Source organism: Rhinolophus sinicus, chromosome 1 (assembly GCF_057876585.1).
Source record: "Rhinolophus sinicus isolate RSI-liver-muscle chromosome 1, RSI-T2T, whole genome shotgun sequence".
Lineage (NCBI taxonomy): Eukaryota > Metazoa > Chordata > Mammalia > Chiroptera > Rhinolophidae > Rhinolophus > Rhinolophus sinicus.
This window is the reverse complement of record NC_142501.1, coordinates 168317696-168345241: the sequence shown is the minus strand read 5'-3', so window position 1 is coordinate 168345241 and position 27546 is coordinate 168317696. Positions and strand designations below refer to the sequence as shown.

The 27546-nt window shown below is 34.6% G+C and overlaps 1 protein-coding gene across 8 annotated transcripts in view; it reads right to left on the bottom strand.

The window, feature by feature from the left end:
• PTPN13 (protein tyrosine phosphatase non-receptor type 13) overlaps positions 1-27546 on the bottom strand; it is a 173094-nt gene that overhangs the window by 100003 nt on the left and 45545 nt on the right. For all 8 annotated transcript variants that reach the window (XM_019731269.3, XM_019731271.3, XM_019731274.3 and 5 more), the window contains exons 3-6: positions 18065-18243; positions 11230-11295; positions 10275-10460; positions 5250-5337 (exon numbers count right to left, since the gene is read on the bottom strand). In XM_019731269.3, coding sequence (XP_019586828.3) covers positions 5250-5337; positions 10275-10460; positions 11230-11295; positions 18065-18243 — 519 coding nt within the window. The remainder of the gene's footprint in view (positions 1-5249; positions 5338-10274; positions 10461-11229; positions 11296-18064; positions 18244-27546) is intronic.

Below are 27546 nucleotides of genomic sequence, written 5' to 3'. Positions count from 1 at the left end.
TAATTTCCATGTTTCCCACTTACTTCATCTACAAAAATGTGGATATAATTTGTTATGCCTTCTTCTTAGACATGAAAGGATAAATGAACTAACCCGTATGAACTATTATGAGCTCTTCTGACCAAGAGCAACATAAAATAATAAATTTTGCCTCCTTTTTGTTTCTGCTTTATTTTCCACAGCATATAACTATGCACTGAGGGAGAATATGAAAGTTCTTTTGAGAGGAAATCATGAAACCAGAAATCAAAATATTTCCTATAAAAGTTTTAGGTTTACTCTAAAATTTAAAAAATAAAAATCAATTATTCAATAGAGTAAGTGGTAATTATAGGTGGATTTTCTATATCTTGAGGAGGCTCTGAGTTCAGAGAGAATTTACAAACAACATTAAATTACATACAGTTATCCAAATTTAAAATGAAACCGTAAACATTTTCCTTTTGGATACTGCAGTTTGCTAAAAACTAAACGGGGAATAAACGTTTAAGAGCTATGAATAGAAGATTTTAAGAACATAAAAAGTCTTCATAATATAACATGTTCCATTTATTTTAGTTAAGTTGAAAAAAATTCTTCCTAGTAAATTACATTGTATTTAAACTATTAATATTTTTGTTATAAATGACTAACATTATCCTCAATTGGATATTATCACTTACTTTTCCCCTTACACACAGACTCAAAAAATTCACAGCATCTCTTAGAAGCTAACTGCAGCATGACATTTCAGTATTAAAAGAGGCTCCTCGATTCCCCATCTGTTCTCACAAACGTGTTCAAGTACAATAAAAAAAGAAACATGATATTATCAATACGCCCAAGTTCTGAAGCTCTATCGTGCTGATCTGATCATGGTGTAGGTTTCCACCTTGAGCTTGGCAGGAAATGTTTGCTTTCTTTCTGCTTAGTGAAGCCTTTTTATCAGCATTGGCAGTATTAAATAACAAAGTTGGGGCAGACAGCCCACGAGTTGGGGCCTTAGCTTCTGTGACAGATCTCAGAGATAAGATGTAAGGGGGGACCTTTTAAGGTCATTTACTCATAGATGAAAAATTTTGTTAAGTTTTAGTTGAACAATCAAATCATGTAGTTACAAGGCATTATCCCTAAAATTGTTTACTTCTTTTCATCTAAATCTGTATCTCACTGCCCATCTTGACATTTTCTTTATGGAAAACTGGGGTCAGGAGCCTAATAAACTGAAGCTATCACCACATATAGGTGTTAGGTTGGTTTGCATCAAAAAGAATGCTTTACTACTAATGTAGTTTGACAAAATTGCTTTGCTGCAAGTGACCTTGGATAGTTGAGAACTGGCACTGCCCAAAAGTAATCCCAGTGTCCTAGAAGAATATTTCTTCATGAGGTAATTTTATTTTTTAAACTTAAAAGCTTTTATATTACTATATGCCACTGACTATTAGCTGCTAACTGCTTCTGTCTGGTAATGGCTATAATTACTATATTATTTTGATTCTGTTTTTGAGATGTGGTTTTATAAATTTGTTAATGGTAAATGAAGAAAGCCCTTGAGCTCTATGGCTGAGACAGACTGAGGAGTCCTCTTCCATTACACTTGATCTAAAAAAACCCCTTAAAAAAAAAACCCTATTGTTTAAGCATAAGGATCTCTAATTTCTATCCAAAATATAAACATAAATAAAATTTGGTTTACCCTGAGTAACAAACTAATTCCTTACAAATTCTCATGAGCTTAGATATAGGAAAGATTTTATTCTCCAATAGAGATAGGATTAACAGAGAATAAAATCAGTGACAGTCTAAAGGTTTCTGTTAATTTTTTAAAGTCACTACTGCTAATCCTAGATTATTTGTATTTGGACAGTATATAAGAACTATCAAAAAATAATACTAACTCTTTCTCGATATTATAAAAACAAATCACAAATCAAAGGCATTAATAATTTGGTTTAAAACTTCTGATATATTTGTTGTTAGAATAAGAAAATAGTTTAGAAATTTGAGTCAAGATAGTTAACTACAGTTTTTCTTTTTACTTTGCATAGAACTTAATGTTTAAAATAAGTTACTTAAAAAAATAAATCATAGTCATATATATTTCTTTATGGAACCATTAAAAATTGTGTTACAAATGTATTATTATATCTAATACTTTTATGAAACTTTTTCATACCCATTCAATCAACAAATATTCATTAAACACCTAAAAAAACCCTAATGTACTCAATATATGAGGTTTTCCCTATGCCTACCATGTACATATGTAGTACGCTTAATTTTTACATATGACTTTTACTAAAAAATATGTCTAAATGTAAATGACAATAACTTGGTATTTAAGCTATGTTACAGAGTAGGTATAGATTCATTTCAATCTCTAATTACTACCTTTAACATATTATGTAATAATTAATGTCTGTAACAATAAGACTGAATCATTGAAAATAATATAATCTAAACTATGTTAACACTTCAGTCTTTAAAATTTGTTAAATTAAATATAGCAGAGTGGGGTGGTCTGGTGGCTCAGGCGGTTAGAGCTCCATGCTCCTGACTCCGAAGGCTGCTGGTTCAATTGCCACATGGGCCAGTGGGCTTTCAACCACAAGGTTGCCAGTTCAATTCTTCGAGTCCCACAAGGGATGGTGGGCAGCAGCCCGTGCAACTAAGATTGAACAGGGCACCTTGAACTGAGCTGCAGCTGAGCTCCAGGATGGCTCAGTTGGTTGGAGCGCAGCCTGACCTCAACCACAAGGTTGCCGGTTCGATTCATGCAGGGGATGGTGGGCTGCGCCCCCTGCAACTAGCAATGGCAACTAGACCTGGAGCTGAGCTGCGCCCTCCACAACTAAGACTGAAAGGACAACAACTTGAAGTTGAATGGCACTCTCCACAACTAAGATTGAAAGGACAACAACTTGACTTGGAAAAAAGTCCTGGAAGTGCACACTGTTCCCCAATAAAGTCCTGTTCCCCTTCCCTAATAAAATCTTTTAAAAAAAAAAGTATGGCAGAGTGATCTTTTCTATAGATTCATAATTGACAGTGATAAAATTAGGTTCTCATATATGTGGGAACATTTTTTATTCTTAAAAAGAAACAAACTATCTTTAAAAATTAATAATTAATAATATAACATATTTACAAAGTCAACAAATAAACAAGCAAACAAACTTCAATTTCATAACATGGCCACTTAATTATAGTAGATGATACAGGGGAGTTCCAGAAAAAGACTAAAGAAACAACAGAAAAGAGAAACAAGGAAGCAAGGAGGAAGGAAGAGAGGGAGGGAGAGGACAGAGAGAGGGAGAAAGAGAAAGGGAGGGAGGGAGATGGAAGGGAGAGAGAGGGACAAACTGGAAAGATGATAAATAAGAGAAATAAAAAATCATTTCTTTTAAATCTAATGTTTCAATTATTAAAGTATTCATTATGTCCCTTGAAAAACTCTTTCAGCTTGCTATTGACATTCATCCCTAAATTTCTGCTAACTCAGTTCTAAAACAAGAGACTGACTGAAAATTTGATGAATTAACAAAGTGCTGCTATTCTTAGCACCAAGGTTCACACTATATCATATTTCAAATCCTACTATAGTTTTAAAATAAAGGGAAACAGATTTTTACCTACAAAAAAGGTGTGTGTCTATATGTGGGAACATAAGTGCATTAAGGAAACACAAGAAAGGGTTAAAAATACTTTAAATATTGCCCTGAAAGCATTGTAAAAACAAAGTTAAACAGTCTGCTTTCTGTTTTTGTTTGTTTTGACTTCCACTTAAACTAATAATACATATATTAGAAAAGGAATCTTATGTAACCAGAAATAAACTGATTATGTTGACGATATGAAAGCTACGACACGTTTTCAGATAAATTGTCCTTATTCACAATATGTAACACGGAAGTACCAAAACAGACATTTAACTAACTGCATCACTAGAGAATCACTCCATTGGAAATGATTTTATTGGAAGCTATTCTTTGACTTCTCAATATCAACAGTACGCTTGCTTAGGGCACACTCTTCCTTCTCAGATATGAAAGTTCTGAATTCTGCAAAACATTTGGTCCAGATAATCAAGAATCTATATTTATTTTCACAATGAGAGTTTCTCATAGATTTGAAATAAGATAACTGTGCTCTGACTATCTGATTAAATTGAAAAGTTAGGCATCTTAGCTTTATAATCTGACTATATCAATTAGAATGTGCTTTATTAGAATATATTTAAGCCATCTTTACATTTATTTCTCCCCAATCACAATAAGACAATTAAGCGTTTCACTCACAAAATATGTTTAATGTTTAGATTATCATAATTATCAATATTGCTTGATGAGAGGAAAAGAGAACAAAGATAATAAAAAAAAACAGAAGTACATTTATAAATAAGCCAAACCTAAAACTTAACTTTCATTTCACGTTTGGAATTTTTATTCATTTCCTTTAAAAAATCAACTTAATGATTATATAGAACCCATAATTACCTAATGCTATTGGCAAATAGTAAAATCATTCTTTATCAGTTTTTATTTACTAAGCATCATATATCCTAAGACAGTATGTATAACTGCAAGTCATGAAATCAGTTGGTCATGAAATCAATTTAGTGGGTTGAGACTAATATTAAAAAAAGAAATAGAATAGAAAAAAAAAGTGGAGTAAGAATAATGTTGCTTTCTGAAACTTTAGTTTCAGTAGCATTTATGTTCATAAACGTGTTGTGTTTATGTGTTTGTTTCACTTTGCTTTAAAATGCATTTTTAATATAAAATACCACAATAAATAAATAATTGATATTATTGCTATAATAACAATATTGGAAAGGAAATGGTTTATTGTGGGAGTCTTGATTATATCAATGACATTTCTGCATAACTTTAATGGATTGACACATTAATACAGCTAGTGTTCCTGTCTGTTCCCTGCCTCTACTTTGCATAATTAGTTTTTAATTATGGTCACAATCTTGGATCACAAGATTTCAAGCCAGATAAGTCAAGGAAACAATGAAATAAGCTTAAAGCCTAAAAATTTCCAGGTGGGGGGTGGGGGGTGGGAGATGAAGGTAAGAGGGATCAAATATATGGTGATGGAAGGAGAACTGACTCTAGGTGATGAACACACAATGGGATTTATAGATGATGTAATACAGAATTTTACACCTGAAATCTATGTAATTTTACTAACAATTGTCACCCCAATAAATTTAATAAAAAAAAAAAAAGCCTAAAAATTTCCTATTAATATACTCTTACCTGTTGGTAATCCTTTTCCTCTCAATCGGTCTCGAATAGCCTGGCTTCGATCAGGCTTTTGTTCACTGTTACAGGAAAGTTGATCCGTCTGTACATAGGTAATCAAAAATCAAGTTTGACAAAAGAATCTCCTTTGTTTTCATGGTAATTGGCTACAGAATGACACTAGATAGACAATTTTTGGAGGGTATAGCATTAGGTAAAGACACTCCATTCCTTGGATAAGATTTACATAGCTCAGTTCTGGCCAATTCATCTTCAAGAAATAAAAGGCAAGAGACAGTTATCAAAGAGTAATCTGCTAACTATGGAACTACCTTAGCCAAATTAAAGTAGGTATAACGAGTTCAATTTGAAAACAGTTACTTGAAGTGTCCTTTTTTTTGGAATTGTTAACTACTTTCATCTCTCAAGTTAGATTATAATTTTAAAAGCATGTTAATTCTGGTATAATAAAACTTTCACCTAATTGTAACTATGCATTGAGGGTACTGATTTAAATTATTTTCAAAAATAATTTTCTAGATTTTTCCCTGTCAGTAATGGCATTTGAGAAATGGTTTAAACTAAATGGACATATGGAGGCATGACAATTAAATTTAAATAAATAGTCTTTTGCGTCCCCTTTATAATAATATGTTTAAGAAGCCTTTAACTTTAATAACTTTTACCGAGGGTACCTGTTTAAAATAAAGCATGTCAAATTGGATCAAAGTCCATATTATAAAGGATGAAAAGTTAGAATACTGGGTTTATTCAGATAATTATTAAGAGTGGAAATTTCAAGAAATAAGTGGAAGGAGAGAATGGTGAAGAGAAATTACTTAAATCTGGCACCAAGAGCACGTATACACGTCTGTTTCTCTCTCTCTCTTGCTCTCTCTCTCTCCCTCCCTAATATTCCTCCTTTTGTGAAAACTGAGTATGGATTAAAAATTTGTTTAAGGTGGTATATTCAAGGCATTATATTTTCTAGCTATAAGACTGAAATGGAAATATTTCTGAAATGATGTTATCATTTAAATTACATAAATGATACAACTCCAGATTGCACTATATTGTCAGTAACTGAAGAGATAAAGAACATCCGACATCTTTGGGAATCCCTGCATTGACACTACTGTTAATAACAGCTGTTATCATTGAGCAATTACTATAAGGCAGACACTGTCTTAAGTGCTTTCATACTTTATGTTATTTAGTCCTCAAAACAACCTCATGTGGTAGAGGTTTTTTGAGGATTGTTATCCTCTTATTACAAATAAAGGGAGAAATAACAGAGAAACTTCTAAGAACCTTGAAGCAGCTCATCACCACTGAAGCAATATGGGTGGATGACGGTATGTACTACTTTTCTTATTTTACAGGTAAGTAAAATTGAGGTAAAAAATGTTATAACATCAAACCAGTGGAAGAACCAGGACAAGTAAGCCAGCCTGCTGACTTTTACTCTATGATAATTAATTTTAGGAAAAGTAAGAATTATGGCCACTTACAATGAATTTCACACTGAGTGAAAGACGAACTCATTCTACCAGCTACTGGAGGTAACGACAGCTGCAGAGGAATATAACAGCTAACAGCACAGACTTGGGGGTCAGACAGATCCAGGTTCCAACTGTGTCTCTGTCATTTACCATGCGTGTGGCCATGGGCAAGTTATTTAATCTTTCTGAGCCTTAGCTTCATTACTAAAATGAGGATCAAATTAAAATGATCGCTTGTAACCTGGGGTTGTTATGAACATGTGTGAAAAAGCACATAAGCGTGGCACAAAGTAAACACCCGAAAAACGGTAGCTGTCTGAGTTACCTCTGTCCAGTGATGGCCAGGAAACTAGCAAGAGCAATGGAAAGATGAAGGGGAGCATTATTATCTCTACCTTAGTACAAATCTGCCTCTGGAAAGGCAGGCTGTCTATATACTGATTGCAGTTGACCCCTCTATTCTCTCTCATTAAACAACCCCACAACACGTCCCATACCAGACTTATTGTTCCTTAAACACACCTGCTCTTTCCCGTTTCACAGCATTTATTCAAGTTCACTTCCTTCTGCCTCTTTCTGTCTAGTTCTTAGGATCTAGTTCAAAGTGCTATTTTTCTTTTCAAAGATTAATATTTCTTTTTATTAAAATTTTTTTTCCCAATTACAGTTGATATTCAGTATTATATTAGTTTCAAGTGTACAGCATAGTGGTTAGACATTTCTACAACTTACAAAGTGATCCCCCAATAAGTCTTGTGCCCACCTGGCACCATACAGTGATTACTGACAATATTCCTTATGCTGTACTTCACATGGCAGACATGGGAGGGAAAAGGAGAATGAGACTGTATGCTTGGGCGCGCTCTCTAGTGTCTCCTCTTATAAGGGCACTAATTCCCATCAGAACGGCTTCATCCTCATGATCTCATCCAACCCTAGTCACATCCCCAAGGCCCTGTCTTCAAATATCATCACACTGGGAGTTAGAGCTTCGACATGAATTTTGGGAGGACACAAAAATTCAAGTTATTAACAGGAAAAGTCAGGGAGGAGAGAAAATGGGGCAGTAGCATCATCAGATTTTTACTTTAAAGGGTCATTCTGGCTGTGGTGTGGGGACTAGATGGGGAGAGGAAGGGTAGAGTTGGGGAGCCAGTTAGGCCACAACTGGTGGAGTCCAAAGGATGGCTGTTTAGAACAGAGGGGGAGGTGGTTTAGTCAATTAGCTTTGGCCTAATCAGTGTCTCTTTGTCTTCTTCCTACCCACTCACGATGTGCTAGTCTGTAAAATTTATTTCCTTTTCACATTTTAATACTTCCTCCTAACTTTCTTATGTATATGAAGGGACCTAATGTTCTTTTCCTTCCTCCTTATAAGTTCTAGGATTCCATTTCTGGTAGGTGAGATAAAAGTTATCCACCACTCACAAATATCAAATACTCTGATCTATGAAGGAAGTGGTAAATACTTAAAACATTAACAGAGCCAGGAAATTAGTGAGATTTGTGTGCTAGAGAGTCTAAAATGCTTATAATGTGGAGTATTTTTTTTCAATTACAGTTGACATTCAATATTATTTTGTACTACTTTGAGGTGTATAGCATAGTAATTAAACATCTATAATTTGCAAAACGAGCTATTTTTCAATGTGGTCATAACTGTATCCTTTCCCCTCAAACTCTCATAGATTTGAAAATTTTACTAAGTTATTTTTTATACCTTTACATTTTATAATTAAGCAAAGGGTTGTAGAACACTTCAAATAAGAGCTCTTAGAACGTACAGCATATTTTATTCAAATTTTTATCTCCTACAGTATCTAGCACAGGTTTCATATGTTGATGAGCAATGTATAGCTACTGCAATAAACTGAAGTAAATACTAAAAGAGATAGAGATCTTTTATCTAATATTTACAATTATTGGATGGATAATAGAATTTCACGGAGAAATATTTCTTCATGGAAAGACAGAAAATATTTCCAGCAATTTTACTACCTGAGTAAAATTAGCAAACAGGACAAAAGTCTTAGAGGGGGTGTGGTATGATAGAAAAATCCCTGGATTAATAGAAAACATAAATCTCATAAGCTGCCTGAGTCTCAGGTGTCTTATTTATAAAGTGAAGGCATTAGTATAGATCAACATTTTTCAAAGGGAATTTTATATAACATTAGTATTATGAGAAGATCTGTGAAAAAAGACCCAAATAAGTTTGGGAAATATTTCACCTATTTCATGCCTCTCTCTCTTGAAGGTTATAGTAATATATATAGTCAAGTGTAATAAGGCTCTGAGAAGTTCTGCATCGAAAATATACTTAATTTCCCTTAAATAGTTTTTCCTCAAGCTTATTTAATCATAGAAGGGATTTTTTCAAAAATAAAAATGTATTTGAATATATGTAGGAAAGTTTGGTTTGGATAGAGGGCTTTCATAGATTTTTAGTGGCTTTACCATTTTCCACACACAAAAAAAAGTCATATGCAGGAATATAAACAAATAAATCAAAGAAGAGCAGAGCAGCTCTAGTTAGGAGGGAGAATAAGCAGCCAAGAACCCCATTCACTCAGACTCTACTACCTGCATTCCCCTCACTACAAAATTGCAAAGGCTCCATGGGGTACAGTTTACAAACCATTTGCATAGAAGAATCTCTGAGCCTGTTTCTATAAAGTGTATGGAATTTGGACATACCCCTGACAGCCATATGGCATCCTGGTTAAGATGGCAGAAGTCAAACTCTAGGGATGAAGAAGCCAGCAAGAGCATTGTGTGACGGGGTAAATTTGTAGCCCACACAAAGGAGAGTGACCACTACTAAGGGAACATAACCGTAAAGGGTAAGAACAAAGTTTAGGTCTAGGTCAGATATCCAACCTCAAGGTGTATCCAAAGTTGGGCAAATAGGGCAGAATATAGGTTAAGAAATGCAGAGGTGGGACTATTAGATACAGAGTTTGCCATTCTTGGGATTCTTCATATCCAAGACAAGTGAGAAAGTTGAAGAGTCCGGGTTTGAGGCAATATGGTAGTGATACATACATACAGGGACCCCCCTTGCCCCCCCATATACACCAGGTGCCAGTGTCCAGAGAGGGTGGGAAGGGTTTGGGGAACACCTAAGGGGCTCAGACAAATAAGAGGCCAAGAAAGAAATAAAAAGCAACAGAAAGAACATTTAATAATTCTAAAATTCCTTTTGCATTGTCAATGCATTTTTCACAAACAATAGAACCATTAGGCAAGGGCAGATATTTTCACTTCAAATATGCTGTGATCCTGTGACACTTGCTGGAATAAAGGTCTGAAAAAAGACTAAGTCTTACAAAATCTGGGAGACTAAGTTACTGCATTGGGCTTGTAAATTTTAAGTATTTTTTCAAATAAACAATTAGCATTAGAACAAGGAATTCAATCTCCTGTTCCCAGTTTTCACTGAGAACATGCTACCTGTATATTTTCTTTAAAGGAAATTTGCGATATGCTACTAAATTGAAAAATATGACTATATGTACCAATTGGAACTGTAGCTTACCCCAGAAAGATTTCCCAGAACCAGTTTTACCAACTGTTTCACGTAGGAAAACGAAGGTGCACAGTTGCTGTTCCTGATGTGGGCACTGCAAGCATCCAAGACAGTCCGAACAGAAACCCGGGCGTAAATAACGTCCTCACACATTCCGAGCAGTATGCTGTTGAGATGATCTCCCAGCTTGATAGGCTGAGTATAAGTAAAGGAGAAGCCATGTTGATAGTGTGGGTAAATTTTCCCATGAGGTAAGTCATTCTGCAAGTCACGGGAAGCACACCAAACACACTTCAAATACTTGAAGGAAAGTAATTCCTTCTCTAGTAGTATATATATATTTTACTGCATTTTGCCTTTTTATTATATATATATATATATATATATATATATATATATATATATATATATATACACATATATATATATGTATGTATGCAGAAGACAGTTAATATACATCTCCTTAGATAAGGAGTATTATAGAAAAACTCTGGGTTTTTCTGTATGATAATGAAATGGAATTCATTGCTTATTCTAATATTTTGATAAGCAGTTTCTATATATATATATATATATATATACCATTTGGGGAGAATAAACAATTTCCAGACATAGTGAGAGCTGGTATTTCCCCCAGTTTTTGCATCAAAAAAGGTTATCACTTTCAGTACAAGAATGAATCACCAAAGACATTTACAATCCTGTTTCATCAGTCATTAAATTAGAAGAAATAAGTACATTCCCATTTCTCTTGCTATAATTTTGTAAGAGGCTGCTACATCTCACAGACTAAATTGGTGAAACCTGGGTAGCGACTGTTATTATTCTAAGAAAAAAATTTCGTTAGTACTCTGTTATTTCACTCTGAGAGTGAATTAATGTGAACAAATGGCACAGAAATGCCGGTATGTGGAAGAGGTTTTTAAAAAGTGTAAAGTTGTACAAATGTGACAACTGGACTTACTTGGCTCTGAGGTACTTCATGATCAGCTCCCCAGTACAATGTCATTCCAAGAGAATAAATATGGATCTAGAAATAGAATTTTTTAAAAAGTCATTTGATGGTAAAACAAAATAAAACAATTTTGCAAGTACTATTTAGTCATGCTCTTTGGTTCTAAAGAAAGTATTAACACGATTTGCAAAAATCATTATTTCGTATTTTTCATAAAAGTGAGAACGTAAAAGGGAAAATAAGGCTAGAAATTATTAGAACAGATCTTTTTATCTCCCAATTTCCCAGCCCACTCTCTATGAGCAACTATTTTTATTAGTTCTTATTTAAAATTTCTTTATGGAAGCTCAAGCAAATATGAATATCTATCCTTTTCATCTTTTACAAAAAGTTAGAAACTTTAAAACTTATTTGCATTTTTAATTTAACAAGAGAGATCTTTCCATATCAATGCTTAGAGATCTTATCCTTTTTTAGTAGTGCATAGAACTCCGTTTTTCTGGCTGTAGTAGTTTATTTAGCCAATCTGTTATTAATGGGCAAGTAGGATTTCCCCAAACTTTTGCTATTATAAATAATGTTTCAGCAAACAGTCTTGTGATACCTCGTTTTGCACATACAGGTATTTCTCTTGAAGTGATTCTCTGAGATTATGGATAAAGGGTAAATCATCTGTAGTCTTGATACATATTGTCAGATTCCCCTACATAGAAGTTGTATTATTTTGAGTTTCTACCAGCAACACAGATGTTTTTCACACACCTTGTCCACAGAATGTGTTACAAATATCTGACAATCTGGAATGGGAGAAATAAATCTCATTGCAGCTTTGAGTAGCATGTTTTGTTTTACTATGTGAATGCCTGGGGTGGTAGATGGAGAATGAAGCTGGGTCAAAAAAGACTTTTCTGTGTTGTTTGCTGCTTAAAAACTGTAAAAATAACAGCCAATGTTTATGCTAGTAGAACTAACCCAACAGGGAAAACTAGAGCTGCAGGAGAGAGTGGAGATTGTTGGGAGAACACTGTTGGTAGGTAGGAGAAAGTAGATGCTGATGTACAAACGGAGGACTGAGCTTTACAGGAGCACAGACAGTTCGTCTGTAGGAAGCAGAAAGAGAAGACGGGGATTTATCGCGGGTAATCTGGCACCGTGACCCTGGGAAAAAATATCTGACCTGATTGCTTCTACTTTTTTCCCTGTGAAACAGGAAGCAAGATTATCAGCTGAAAATGAGGACAGTGAATCTTTTAAGAAATCATTTTCCATTCCTCCCCCCCCGTTATTAAGAGATTCAGGGCTTATATAATACCGTCTGGTACCTAGTTATAGAGAAACGTTGTTTTACAGAATACCAAGAAAAATGCTTCCTTTGTCATTTATTCCAAAACAACCTATAGAGTAAAAGTGGGTCATATTTCCACATATGTTATTCATAAGCTAAGAGTTTCTACTGTTGGTGCAGCCTGAAAAGACACAGGCATATAGAAGAGCAATGATAGCAGACTGTAATTAACTTAATGCAGTAACACTGACAGCACTGGTTGATAAATGGCACTGATGGGTCATAGTCTGCATATATAGACATTGTGTAGAAAGTAGGAAGGTCATGTAAGGAAGGATTATTCAACAACAGGCAAGTATTTGGTCTTCATGTTGTCCTTTGCTTTTTATTTAATAAGAAAAAAAGACTACAATGGCTCACATAGTCCAACTAACAAACAAAGACCTCTATTAGTACAGTAATATAGCAGGCCTGGATGGTTTCTTATAGAGGTGAGTGCTGTTTTGTTTTTTAGACCCCACATATAAGTGAGATCATATGGTTTTTGTCTTTCTCTGTCTGACTTATTTCACTTAGCATCGTTATGTTCCATTCATGTTCCATTCAAGTTCCATTCATGTCACAAATAGCAAGATTTCATTCTTTTCATGGTTAAATAATATTAATATTCCATTATACATACACCACATTTTCTTTATGTACTAATTCATCAATGGATATCTATGTTGTTTCCATATCTTGACTAAATATTCCTCTGTGTGTGTGTGTGTGTGTGTGTGTGTGTGTGTGTAGTTTTTTCTTTATCCAGTCATCCATTGGACAGTTAGATTGTTTCCAAAAAAGCCATTTGATTTCCTTTTTATTGTGGTAAAAAACATGACATTCAATTTTACCATCTTAACCATTTTTAAGTATACAATTCAGTAGTGTTGAGTATATTCACATTGTTGTGTACCAGATCTCTAGAACTTTGTCATTTTGAAGAACTGAAACTCTATACCTATTAAACACTAACTCCTTCACCCTGTCACCAGCCTTGGGTAACTACCTTTATAATTTTCTGTTTCTATGATTTGACTACTTTAGATACTTCATATGAGTATAACCATGCAGTACCCTTTGCGATTGGCTTATTTGCCTAGCATAATGTTCTTAAGAGTCATCCATGTTGTAGCATGTGACAAGATTTCCTTCTTTTTTAAAGTCTGTGTAATATTCCATTGTATGCATACACCATAGTCTCTTTTCCATTCATCCACTGATGGACATTCGGGTTGCTTCCACATCTTGGCTATTGAGAATTATGGGGCCATGCTCTCTTTGAGATACTTGTATGCAAATATCTCTTTTGAGAACCTGCTTTGAATTCTTTGGATACACACCCAGAAGTGAGATTGCTGAGTCACACAGTAATTCTATTTTTGACTTTTTGAGGAACCTCCATGCTGTTTTCCATAATGGCTGCAGAATTGTACATTTTTACCAACAGTGTACAAAGGTTCCAATTTCTCTGCTGCTGTGTCAATATTTATTATTTTCTGTTCTTTTGACAGTGGCCATCTTAATAGGTATGAGGTGACATCTCCATGACCCCAGCATTTAAAATTCTCAATTTAATTATGTAACTACATGTTGGACTCAAGCACTGGATAGTCCTGGAGTTTCTTCTTCAGTGACTCACAGAGTGCCAGCATATAACAACCATACTTGTCAAATTTACTGAGGAGTGAATGAACGAATGGGAAGGAGGGGAGAAAGGATGGACTAATAAGATTTAACAAAGAGTAAGTATAGTACAGTGTGGTTAAGGGTATTTGGTCTTTTTCTGACAAGTTCAGTTGAAGCTTCTGCTAAGGTCGGAGAAGTAGATGTACTAGTATGTGCTTCTAAAGATGACCCTCGATTTTCAAGAAGCACAGAGATGGTAGGAGCCATACTTCTTGATATTTAGACTGTGAGTTAGTGGCAATGGACACTTTAACCAATATTCCTTTAGTTTATCAGGAATATAGTATAAATTCCTGGTGCATATCAATGTTCTTTTTATTTTAAAGATTTTATTGGGGAAGGGGAACAGGACTTTATTGGGGAACAGTGTGTACTTCCAGGACTTTTTTCCAAGTCAAGTTGTTGTCCTTTTAATCTTAGTTGTGGACGGTGCTGTTCAGCTTCAAGTTGTTGTCCTTTCAGTCTTAGTTGTGGAGGGCGCAGCTCAGCTTCAGGTCCAGTTGCCATTGCTAGTTGCAGGGGGCGCAGCCCACCGTCCCTTGCATGAGTCGAACCAGCAACCTTGTGGTTGAGGTCAGGATGCTCTCCAACCAACTGAGCCATCCGGGAGCTCAGTGGCAGCTCAGCTCAAGGTGCTGTGTTCAACCTTAGTTGCAGGGGGCGCTGCCCACCATCCTTTGCGGGACTCGAGGAATTGAACCGGCAACCTTGTGGTTGAGAGCCCACTGGCCCATGTGGGAATCAAACCGGTAGCCTTCTGAGTTAGGAGCACGGAGCTCTAACCTCCTGAGCCACCAGGCCGGCCCCATACCAATATTCTTAAAGAGAAATCACAAGAATTTGATTCAGGTTCCAATCCCATCAGTGACTTCAAAATAATTGTCAAATAAGCACACCATGTGACAAGCAAGGAGGAAGTAGATGATTACTCAGTAAAAGGAAAAAGCCAGAGGATTAAAAAGCTTAGTGTGACCTACATTAACTTGTCTAATTATTTAAAGAGGCATATTATCTTGAAAAGTAAAAATTATAAGGCAGGTAAATGAAAGAGCTTATTTATATAGCAGGTAGAAGGTAAATTTTTCTATGTAATGATGTGTATACAGTTTATAAAACAAGTTTCACTGACTGAAGGGAACAATTTCATGGTCAAGATCTTACTAAGCACTCAACTATTATTTGTTTGTTTATTACTTACAATACTGGGCTAGGCAGGCATTGAGTTTTTTTATTTTTTTATTTATTTTTTTAAGTTTTATATACCATCAATAGCAACCATTTACTGGGCGCTGGTTAATGGCATATCCTTAACTCATGAAAGTCATGAGATGCAGTTACCATCTTCTTTTTCAAAAGATCCATCCCACATTAAAATCAGAATGTTAGAATATATGGCTATTCCTTTGACCTTTGCTTTATGTTTACATTGCAAACAGTAATGGGATCAAAAAACTTGCCTTTCGTATTCTTTGTATTTAGAATTGCACCGGACTTTTAGGGTAAGCTAGAAGTCCCCATTATTCTAAAAGAAATCAACTTTAGAACAGTAATGGCAACAATCCACACCCATCCCATCCACAGTAATAGAGAGACTTCAATCACTTTCCCAAACATGTGACATAACAGTTGTTCTTAAACAGAGGGTTTATTTGTTTGGGTATCTTGACACCTCAGGGCAAACTGGGAAAGCCCTCAGCAAATCAGAAAAGCACTTGTGCACCTGAGATTTCCACTAAGTGGTTTTTTCCTTTTCATTGTGGATTTTAAATGTCTTGTAGAAAGAATTCACAAACTCCTGTGCAAATTTTTTCATAATTAGAGAAAACTCTCCTATAATTCAGTAGAACTTTTTAAAATTAAAACATTCATGGCTTTAGTCTATTGCAGTACTTCTTAATTTTTCTGAAGTCACCAGACCCACATGAGATGGATAAAGTTATAGACACCCTGCCCCAAAAGTCCTCAGACACACAAAACGTAGTATGCCATTTCATCGGTTTGTCGACACCCAAAGAAGCTCAGTTAAGATCCAGAATTCTCAAGGGTTAAATAATTTGCACATACGACATACTTATTTCCAATGTTTTAATTAATTACCCTCTATCTTTTAAAAGTTCATTAGTAAATGAATAATACACAATGTACAGAATAAAGGCATACTGTTTAAACAATAAAAATGAATAACTATGTATAAACTATCCAGCTTAATAAAACACTACCAGTGCCTTTGAATATCTTCATGATATATTTATATAAAACAATGACCAACATTGTATATATACACTCTGTGGCACACTAAGTCCTTTTCAAATACCTCATGGGAAACTTCTTAGGGCTAATGACTTAAGCATTACCTCTACCTCATAGCATTTATCTCCTTTCATGGTTGTTTGTGCCTCCCAACATTCTTAAGCAGCTCATGGAATATAAAATGTAAACTTAAACCTGGATTCTCTACCAATTCTTGTCAGTCTTTTTTCAGATACACACCAATGGCTCATATCAAGGTACCTTCCTGTAGCTTAATCAACACACACACACACACACACACACACACACTCATTCATTCATTCATTCATTTTCTCTCTCTCTCTCTCTGTGTCTCTCTCTCTCAACCCCTACTCCCCCCACCCCCTTCTTTCTCTGTCCCTTTCTGAAGGGGGAAACATTGTTACTGTCAGTGAAGGATAAATTAGTACAATTCCTTTAGATGGCAATTATTCAATGTATAGCAAAATTTAAGGTCCACATACTTTTTGATTTAACAACTTTACTCTTAGGAAATTATTAGGTTAATTTTCATAATTCTGTGGAATGTTATATAGGAAATGATATTCATCGCCAATACTGAATTCTCCAAAGTTCTATATATAAGCTATCACAGCCTGCTACATACACAATACACATTTGTTCCAATTTTTTTTCATAGGCTTGACAATGAGATTAGATCTTCTGATGTCAATGGCATCACCATCCTCAGACTAAATATTTCTGTCATAAACTTTTCCTTCTTCATTGTTCCTTCAAATGAATTGTCAAACTCTGTCAGCTTTGCTTTCACTGTATACTGTATTCAGTTATTTTTCCTAAATTATTAAGCTCTCCAGTTATATTCCTACACCATCTTTCATCTCACCTAGTTATCCGCTTTTGCCAAAGTTACGGTCTGAAATCACAAATCTCATTGTATCATTCTCTTAAAAACATGACAGATCCCCACTGCCTGACAATAGAGTCTCACGTTCTGGCATTCAAAATCTTCTTCAGCATGAACTGTAGTTTCCTTTTCTTTCCCTAACCACCGGTTTCCAGGTAGCTAATGCTCTAGCCTCGTTGGTCTAGCCAAACATTCACCCATCATAGTGGACAATTTCTTACCTACCATTCCACATACTAATAACCCTGTGTGAAATGCTCATTTCTACTTTGCGAAATTCTACTCATTTTACAACGCTCAACATAAATGCTACCTTCTCTGTAATATTGTTCCACACTAAAATTAAATGTTCCTCTTCTAGACTCCCCAAATATTTTATACCTCTGTATATAGTATTGACTTCTTTCTGTCATATACTAAAGATTGTCATATACATGCTGACCAGGATCAATTTTCTAGTTATTTTTGTATCTTCCTTATGAGCACAATGCTTTATACACAGCAGGCATTTAGTAAGTATTTGTAAGCATCAATTAATAATGGCTTACATTTTTTCATATCTTTTCTTAGATCCATACATTTTTATAAGACTTTGAATTATTAAATAACATAAATATGAACAATCATTTTAAATTCAATGCATTTTTTTCAAGCAAAAAAGACGGAACAGTTACCTTTTCAACATCTGAGAGGGAAGTGAGTGATTGACTTTGAAGAACCTCTGGTGCAGTAAATGCTCGAAGATCCTGATTGGAAATATTTTCATCTGTAAATGACACACTACCAGATGGCAGCAACAGCAGAGACCACGGAGAAATGATGAAGCCCAGGGCAGCAGGATCAGCGATGCTCACTGGTTTGTAACCGCACAGAATAAAAAGGAAAAAGGAAAGAGAACTGCTTAGAATTATAATCTGAGGAACTGGATTTAAAGGAATATCCAAGCCCATTCATACCTGTGGTGAGTGTGCAGTTACATACATTAAATCAACATGCTACGACAGACGGTTTCATACATCTACGACTGTTAGCATTATTAACAACAATGCCTTCATTTGGCTTCATCTTTCAAAACCTAGATGGTAGATCTTAGAAACTGTAGTGAAACACACACACACACACACACACACACACACACACACACAGATCAGTAGTTCTTAAACTACTGGGGGACTCATGGATTCCTTGGAGAATCTGGTGAAAGCTATGATCTTTCTTTCAATAAAACTGCCTATAGAAACAAAACTCTGTATACAAAAGGCGATTGTGTATCTTTTCATAGCCCGTTTATGAACTCCAGGTGAAGATTCCCTGATTTAGACTATAGTGCTCTGAAACTGATAGAAAATAATTCCGTTTGATAATTCATCAGATTTGGAATTAGTAAAATTTCCAACTACCGTGAAAGCCATTTTTGTGTGTGTGTCAAAGGTATATTTGTCTGAACTTGGATTTGTCTTGTTTGCATACGCTCATTATTTCACTAGAAATTCAGGCAGATTCTATGTTATCAGATGAGATCATTGAGGTCTCTGATTTTATTCTGTTTGCCTGTATGGGTGCTGAAGAACTCACATTTAATTAAGAATATTAAAAAAATTCCCTAAGATCTCAGCAGTTCTCCTTCCCAAAGTAAAGCTATATACATTACACTCAACAAAACAGACTTATTAGAGGGAACTTTATTTTGTCCCCCCCAATTTCAAAAAGAAGTTAATATAGGTTTTAAGGTAAATGCTAAGTGAATTGGATTATAGACTCTGGAAACTGCTATAGAAGAGTCAAAAAAGGCCTGTGACTGCCAAGGCCATTATTATTCAATCTGAATGGGTTATACTGATATCTCTCTAAGTCAAATCCTAAGAAATTAACAAAAGTCTATAAAACAGTTTATCAAACACAGTATTTATGTGTTTCTGAAAACTACTTTTATTAGAACCAATTCATCCATCCTTTCTGACTTATTAACCTCTACCTAAGACCAAGATTCTGATCATCAGAATTTGATTTCTATTAATAAAAAGTAAATTGTTAACATTCATTCCTCCTTTGAAGACTAAAAAATCAACTATATGTTCTCCTGCATTTTTATGAATCTGAAACATGTCTTTAATATAACTGTGTCTAAGAAAAAAGTGTTTAAATGCATCTTTTAATCAGTCAGCATATCGGATGTTGCACTGAAGCTGAGTTACAGACCAGTGGTTTTCACAATACAACTTATCCACACATCAGGCTGCTAAAAACATGACTCACAATTCTTATGGCAAAATATGTTTCAATGGAGCAGAGACTGTTGCAGGTGAAAGCAATCCCTAATTGCTTATCACTCTGAAATTACTAAGAGATTTATTCGCTTACTTACCAGAACAACCAAAGTCAGCAAAACTACAACTGTACTTTTTAACTTTTGCTTTATATAACAGGTTTGCGTTTGTGTTTGTCTTTACTGCACATCTCACAGTACACCACAATCTAAGCTCTATACATATGCAGAGATAATCTTCCCAACATTACAGGTCATTTGCTCATAGTCTATAGTACTATTGGGGAGATAAAATGTATACATAAATAAATTGTACACAAAAATAAATACAAGATAGAAAGTATAGGTATCCAACAGAGTAACAGAGAATACAAAAGGGATTCAGAAGACAGAAAAGGAATTCACCTACAGAGAAGAGAATTAATTTCTTTTTTCATATGTGGCCCTTTAGATGAGTAAGATTTGACCAGGGTTTTAAAGGGGAGATTCCAAAAAAAACAAACAGCCAAAGCAAGAGCATGTGGACAGGAAATTATTAAATTTGTACATGAAACAGCAGAAATTTTGGACAGAGGAATGGTGGAGGACAGTAAGAAACAGAATTACTAAGGTGGGCCATATGCTTATTGAAAACAGAATTATTAACGTGGGTCATATGCTTGTTGAAACACACACACACACACACACACACACACTCACACACACACACACACACTCCCCACAGAAAAGACGCAAATTATTTTCATTGTTTTCAAGTGTGATTTTTAAATGTCTTGTAATAAAGCTAAAGCAGCTGTGACAACAAACTACATTGCTGTCAAATTCCCCAAACACACACGACACTTAAGTACTAGATTCTTTAGAAAACAGTCAAACCACAAAATATACTTTTAAATAATTGTAAAGTGCTATGCAAACATACAAGTGAGGAAATGTAGAATCATGGCTAGAATCAGTCTAATTCAATCTCATCATCTAACTAAAAGGAATTTAAAGCAAATGTATTCAAAATCCTTCAAAGAATACTAACAAAAGAATATTTAAAAATGGAACTCCAGAAGCTTGTAATTTTATGTCGCATAATGTTTTAGTTGTGTGATGATTATCCTCAAGAATGCTATTATGAGAGTAAATCTGATGTGAACTGATTATAGTAGTCAAATAATTCTATTTTTAGACTTTACCAACATTCCACAGAAAAAGTTGCTTAAACTGAATTTCAAACAGCTAGTGGCAGTTAGAAATAAACAGAAATTTGATATGCAAAGAAACATCTTAGAGCTTCTTTACAATTTTCCCTTAAACTAAAACCTATCTCCACACTTTTTTTCCCTGAGAGATCTTGCCATTTCCTTTAAATTGTCCCCTTCATTTCATTTTCTGGCCTTCCAGTCATGGTATAAAAATTAGGGAAATGATCAGAACTGGGTAACAAATATGATAAAGGAACACTAATCCAAAGTATCAGGAAATCATCTAAAGACTTAGAACAACGACCCCATTTTGACCTGAAAACTTCCTTTGCCTATTTAGGCACATATAGGGAAATGGTAGTCTTCCCATTTTATTTGTGTTATTAGCGTTCTTTGCAAAAATCTACCCAGAGGCAACCGTTCCAAACTCCAAAGGATTTGATGAAGTTACAATATAACACAGAAGTCTCTCAAAAATTCAGTTCATATGTGCATAAAAATATGTACATTGTTAAATCAATTATCTGATATAACAATGTACAAAAAAATAAGTGGTTGAGAATATTTCCCCTGTATTTTAACATTTTCTTGATAGTAAAGCTTTGTGATAAATTATTTAAGGCTCACTGGAAATGACAGTACATGCTACAGATTGATTCCCAATTAAAATTTTATTAATGCCTCCTAAATTTTGTTACTACTTTTAAAAACTTTACTTTTTCTAATATGAAACAGAATAGCAATCCCTTTTTGACAATAAAATTGTGTCGAGGGTTGGAATTAAGACATCCATATAATGTAAACTGATAATGATAGTCTCTTCAAAGACATTTTACATCATGTAAATTTTCTTGATATAGCCAATCATTCAACAGCATTTCATAAACTCCTACAAGCCTCTGGTCCTCAAGAACTTATGTTCTGGTGTAGTAGGTCCCAGACCTTGCTAATCATACAGATCTCTAAACTCTGATTTAGAGATTTGGAAAGATTATTAAACTGTCAGCTTCACTTCATTCCTTTTAATATCTGACTTCATTAATTTAGTATGTAGTCTCATTTAATTAAGAGAGGCAGTATCGTACAACGGTTAGAAGTACAGACTGAACCCAGAGTCCCTGCATTCGAATTCCTAGGTTTGACATTTATAACGTATACTACAATCTTAAGTAAGTTAGCTTCTCTGTGCCTCAATTTACTCTTCTGTAAAAATAGTTCTTACACCATACCTAAGATTGTTGTAAGGATTAATGGAAAAATCACTTAGAATAGTTCCTGGCACACTGTAAGTGCCATACAAAAGTGATAGCTATTACTATTTAATAACACTTTTCTCTAAAGATACCAGATGTACAAAATACACCAAATAAAGGTCACTGCTTAAGTTCATCCTCAGTCACTTACTTAACTTTTATCCCTCAATAGAAGACAAGGAGCATACAATACATAACAAACACTGTAAGTTTCAGAATGTTAGATCAAATTCTCAAACTACTCTATTTTAAATCTCCAGGAATTTTTTTTTTTGGGAAAGCATCTCTTACCTAGAAGTCATATTATAAATACAGATGATTTAATGTACAAAATATCCTGAAATAGCAGTAATTTTTCTTCTTTAATTCCTTGGGTAATATATCTTCTATAAGTGTTCTATTTATTAAGTAGTATTCCTAGTTAGCACGGATTCCTAGTTAGAAAAATTGGGTAAAAATTTTCTAATCAAGCCAATTAATGTGTACTTATTGAGTAACTAACTACACATACGAAGTAGGTTTTTTAGCGTAGCTAGTCATTATCTTTAGGTACGACACAAATTATCAAATGACGATATTTATTTGTTTCAGCTAAATTATAATAAAGTCATTTTGTGACTATCAGAAATTATTGTAAACGAGTAGTGAGACCTGAAGAGCTCGTCTCTATTTATAAGAAGGAAGCTGAATAAATGACACCAAACGCAGGATGTCGACTGTGCATTAGAAATAAATTGCCTTACCCACCTAAAAAAATTTATCTTTATTTGGCTTTTTTATCTTACTCCCAAAGTAAAGCAAGCTACAAATGAACTTCCTACACATTTTGTTTCTTCTCTGACTCTTTCTATAAAATCTATTGTATCTCCTGAAGCTTTGGGGTGAGTATCTTTGATCTCTTCCACCCTAAGTGGTATATGACTATGTCACTAAGCATATGACCAGTATCTAGAAAAGATTCTGGGATTAATACCAATTTCCATTTCCCCAAGGGAGGTCCAAACTTTGAAAGCAAAACTATTCCACATGTATGTAGTGTCTTAGGATGCAGACTTTTTTTTTTTTTTTTTAAGGATTTTATTGGGGAAGGGGAACAGGACTTTACTGGGGAACAGTGTGTACTTCCAGGCCTTTTTTTCCAAGTCAAGTTGTTGTCCTTTTCAATCTTAGTTGTGGAGGGTTCTGTTCAGCTTCAAGTTGTTCTTTCAGTCTTAGTTGTGGAGGGCACAGCTCAGCTCCAGGTCCAGTTTCCATTGCTAGTTGCAGGGGGCGCAGCCCACCATCCCTTGTGGGAGTCGAACCGGCAACCTTGTGGTTGAGAGGACGCACTCCAACCAACTGAGCCATCCGAGAACTCAGCAGCAGCTCAGCTCAAGGTGCTGTGTTCAATTTTAGTTGCAGGGGGTGCTGCCCACCATCCCTTGTGGGACTCGAGGAATAGAACTGGCAACCTCGTGGTTGAGAGCCCACTGGCCCATGTGGGAATCGAACCGGCAGCCTTCGGCGTTAGGAGCATGGAGCTCTAACCGCCTGAGCCACTGGGCCGGCCCAGGATGCAGACTTTTAACAGACAAATTTGCTCGAAGGTGGTTTCTTTCTTAAAATACAAACAGTCATATCTTATTTGACCAACCTATTTCAAGCCGTTGGAAAAATGTTAATCTTGAATGGTAAAGTCTATTTAAAAACGTGGTTTTATTGCTAGCTTAACCATTTTTTCTAAGCAATGTTGGACCCAAGTGCTAAGCTTCTTAAAGCAGTGGCATCTCTTTTGCCACCTAACAACTTCCTAACAGCCTCTTTAGGTCACACAGCTGCCACATTATATTTTGCCAGACAAAATAAACTATAATTGGGGTAATTAGCAATAAAATTAAATTTCATGTAAAGGCCCTTTATGAAGCAGCAGGTTTTTGTGGGTCTTTTTCCCCCAATACAGACAAAGCTTCAAGTTAAAAGAGATCATTTTTCACCTCTGCTATCTGCATAAAGCCAGGGGGAAAAAAGAGCACAAAATTTAAAATGACCTCAGCAACTTCTCTTTACTTTCAAGGGTCTGGAATCTATACAAAGCGTAAAAAACTAATAATATCAAGGGTGATTGGCGTTCATTTCATTTTTGGAGAGTTGTATGAAAAGGTCAATAAAAATTAGTATATATTTTCAATTTCCAGAGGAAGAAGGAAATATATAGTTTTCTACAAAGGAACTTGCTTTATTTTTGACAGCATGATTCCATATAACCCTCATCTGCAGCTACATATGAAAAAAATTGGGGGATCACTAATGGCATTCTCTCCTACTCTTCAGGTAACACTCCCCTATTTACATTGTAAAGAACTTTTCTTCTCAAAGAATAAAAATGGGGATGAGGCTTATTTGAATGGTAAACTATTTCATTTTTCAAAAAGAAACATTAAGGACACATTTCTTGTAAACATGTTAACCATGACTGATGCACATCGCCCTAAGAGAGTAAAAGTCTTGCAACACCATTTACAGTAGCCCAGATACGGAAGCAACCTGAGTGTCCACTGATAGGGGACTGGTTAAAGAAGATGTGGTACCTATATACCATGGAATATTATTCTGCCAGAAAAAAGAATGAAATCTTACCATTTGCGACAACATGGTTTGTGAAACTAGAGGGTATTATGCTAAGTCAAGTAAGTCTGACTGAGAAAGACAAATACCATATGATGTCACTTATATGTGGAATCTAAAAAAAACAAAATAAATGAACAAATAGAAACAGTTACAGATACAGAGAACAAACTGATGGTTGCCAGACAGAAGGGGAATTGGAGGGCTGGGTGAAAAAGTTGAAGGGATTAAGAAGTACAAATTGGTAGTTACAAAACAGTCATGGGGATGTAAAGTACAGCATAGAGAATATAGTCAGTAATATTGTAATAACTATGTATGGTGCCAGGTAGGTACTAGACTTATTGGGAGATGACTTTGTAAATTATATAAATGTCTAACCACTATGCTGTACACCTGTAACTAACATAAAATAATACTGAAGGTCGACTGTAATTGAAAAACAAAAATTAAAAAAAGTAAAAATCTTAACTTGTTACTAAATCATTCAAGGCATAAAGCCACCTCTTAATTTCTATATTTGAGAAAAAAGAGTGAAGTAATTGTAAAGCATTTTTTTTTAAAAACCTTAGTTATATGTGAAAAACAATCTTAGAATGTTGAGTAAAAGAAAGCAGACACAAAAGAGTTCACATTGTATGATCCTATCTGTAAGATGTTTAAAATCAAGTAAAACTTAATCTATGTGATACGTCATAATAATGATTGCCGTTGGTAACCCAGAATTGACTGACTACAAGGAAGCATGAGGGAGCCTTCCTGGGTGCTGGAAATGTTCGAGCACCCAGTGGTGGTGACGGTGGTGGGGATGTGGGTGTATACATTCATAAACTTCATTGGGCTGTACAATTAAGAATAAAGCTCTTTACTGTATACATTATACCTCAGTATTTTTTTTAAATCCCTATCAATACATAAATTAAAACAATAAATATAGTGAGTAAAATTACATGTATCAGCAAGTATGGAGCTAGGGAGCATGACCTGTAGCAACTTTCCCTTCTAAATGTATGATTTTAAATTTATAAAATGGTCTGTTTGTAACATCTAGAGCCAAAATAATTTCAAATTAAAACACAGTGTATTGACTGGGTATTGGTGGGACAGGAGAGGTTTACTCTAAGTGCTTCATACACTTGTTAAACAGCCCACGTTATTCATTTTAAGAATGCTAGATATTAAATTAATTTCATGTTTTATAGTTTGTTTCCAGGGAACAAATAGGGCAATTTTATCAGTTCAAACACATTTAACTTGAAGGACCAGTTAATTCTGGCCTTGTGAATGCAGGGCAAGATGTAGCGTGTCAAAGACAACTGATGCACCCTGTTAATCAACAAAATCATGATTGTAGATAATTAGGAATGTAATATAGTCTAGTTAGGTTTTGGTCTTTTAAAAGCTGCATATACTGTACAAATATTTACGCAAAAGCTTTTAATCCATAAAAACTTTCTATATTTCCTATAAAGGCTTAAAAAAACAAATCAGGAATTAAATTTGAAGTTCAGTGCTTTGTCTTCCTTCTCACGCATTGAGTTACTTATTTTCCTGTGGTTCCACCCGATTGGAAGTTTTACATTTTCCCTCTTTTGGTTCTGTGATTATTCTTACCCATTTTAAGAATATTTGACTATGCTAACTCTAAAGTCAATATCCCTACCATTCTCATGAACAAAATCAAACCCTTAAACTGTTCTAAATCCTATCATTTGCGTGAGTCTAAATGTTATTTTATTTATAATTTTGAAGTTGACATCATTATTAATGTTTTATTCAGCTAACGTGCTTGTTTAGATTTACCACAATGTTGATTAATTCTTTTGCTTATCATTCCTTCTTGAAGCTTTCTTCCTCCTTCTGCGTTAAATTTCCTTCTCCCTGAAATATATCTCTTAGTAATTTCTTCAATGAGGGTTTCCTTGATGGTGATTACTCTGTTTTCATATGAAAATGTTATTGTTTTGACCTTTTTCTTGCACAATTGAGCAAGACATCAAATTCTATCTGCACATTCCAGTGCATAGCCATTAACCACATGTGGCTTTTGAGAACTTGACATGTGGCTAAATATAACTGAGGAACTGAATTTTAAATTTATCTTAAATTTTAAAATGAATACTTAATCAGTTATTGGAAAACTTTTAAATATGCTTGGAACAACTTGAGTACATAAATCTACTTTTTCATCTGTACATTTTATGAAATCGAAGTATTTCTTGATTAAATTTAGAGTTTGGATCAAGATGCGCTGTTACTGTAAAATAGATTTTGACTTAGTACAAAAGGGTGCACACCTTACTAATACTTTTTTATATTGATTACATATTGAAATATTTTTAATGTTAAAATTAATTTCATCTTTTTAAAAAAAATCTTTTTAATGTGGCTATTAGATAATTTTAAACTATATATCTGATACACATATTTATACTAGACAGTATTGTTCTAGGTTGAGCAATATTTTTTGATGATTTTTCTTTTTCTTTTAAAAATAATTATGAAGCATTCTTGTAGCGGTTTTAAGATGAAATTTTATCAAGTTTTGATTCTATTGCTGCTGTTAAGAAGTCTGCTATTAGCTTGGGTTTCCTTGGTAAGTAATCCATCATTTTTCTGACTGCTTTAAAAATCTTTTTTTTTTTTTCTGTACTTCTAATCCCACAAATCTAAGTGTGGATATACTTTTATTTACTTTGTGACTTCAGTTTCTAGAATCTGAGAATCTATGTACTTCAGCGATTGTAAAACATTACCTACCATTGTATTTTCATTCACTGTTCTGTTCCCATTCTCTCTAGTTTTCCTTCTGGAACTCGCATTAGAGGTATGTTGGAATT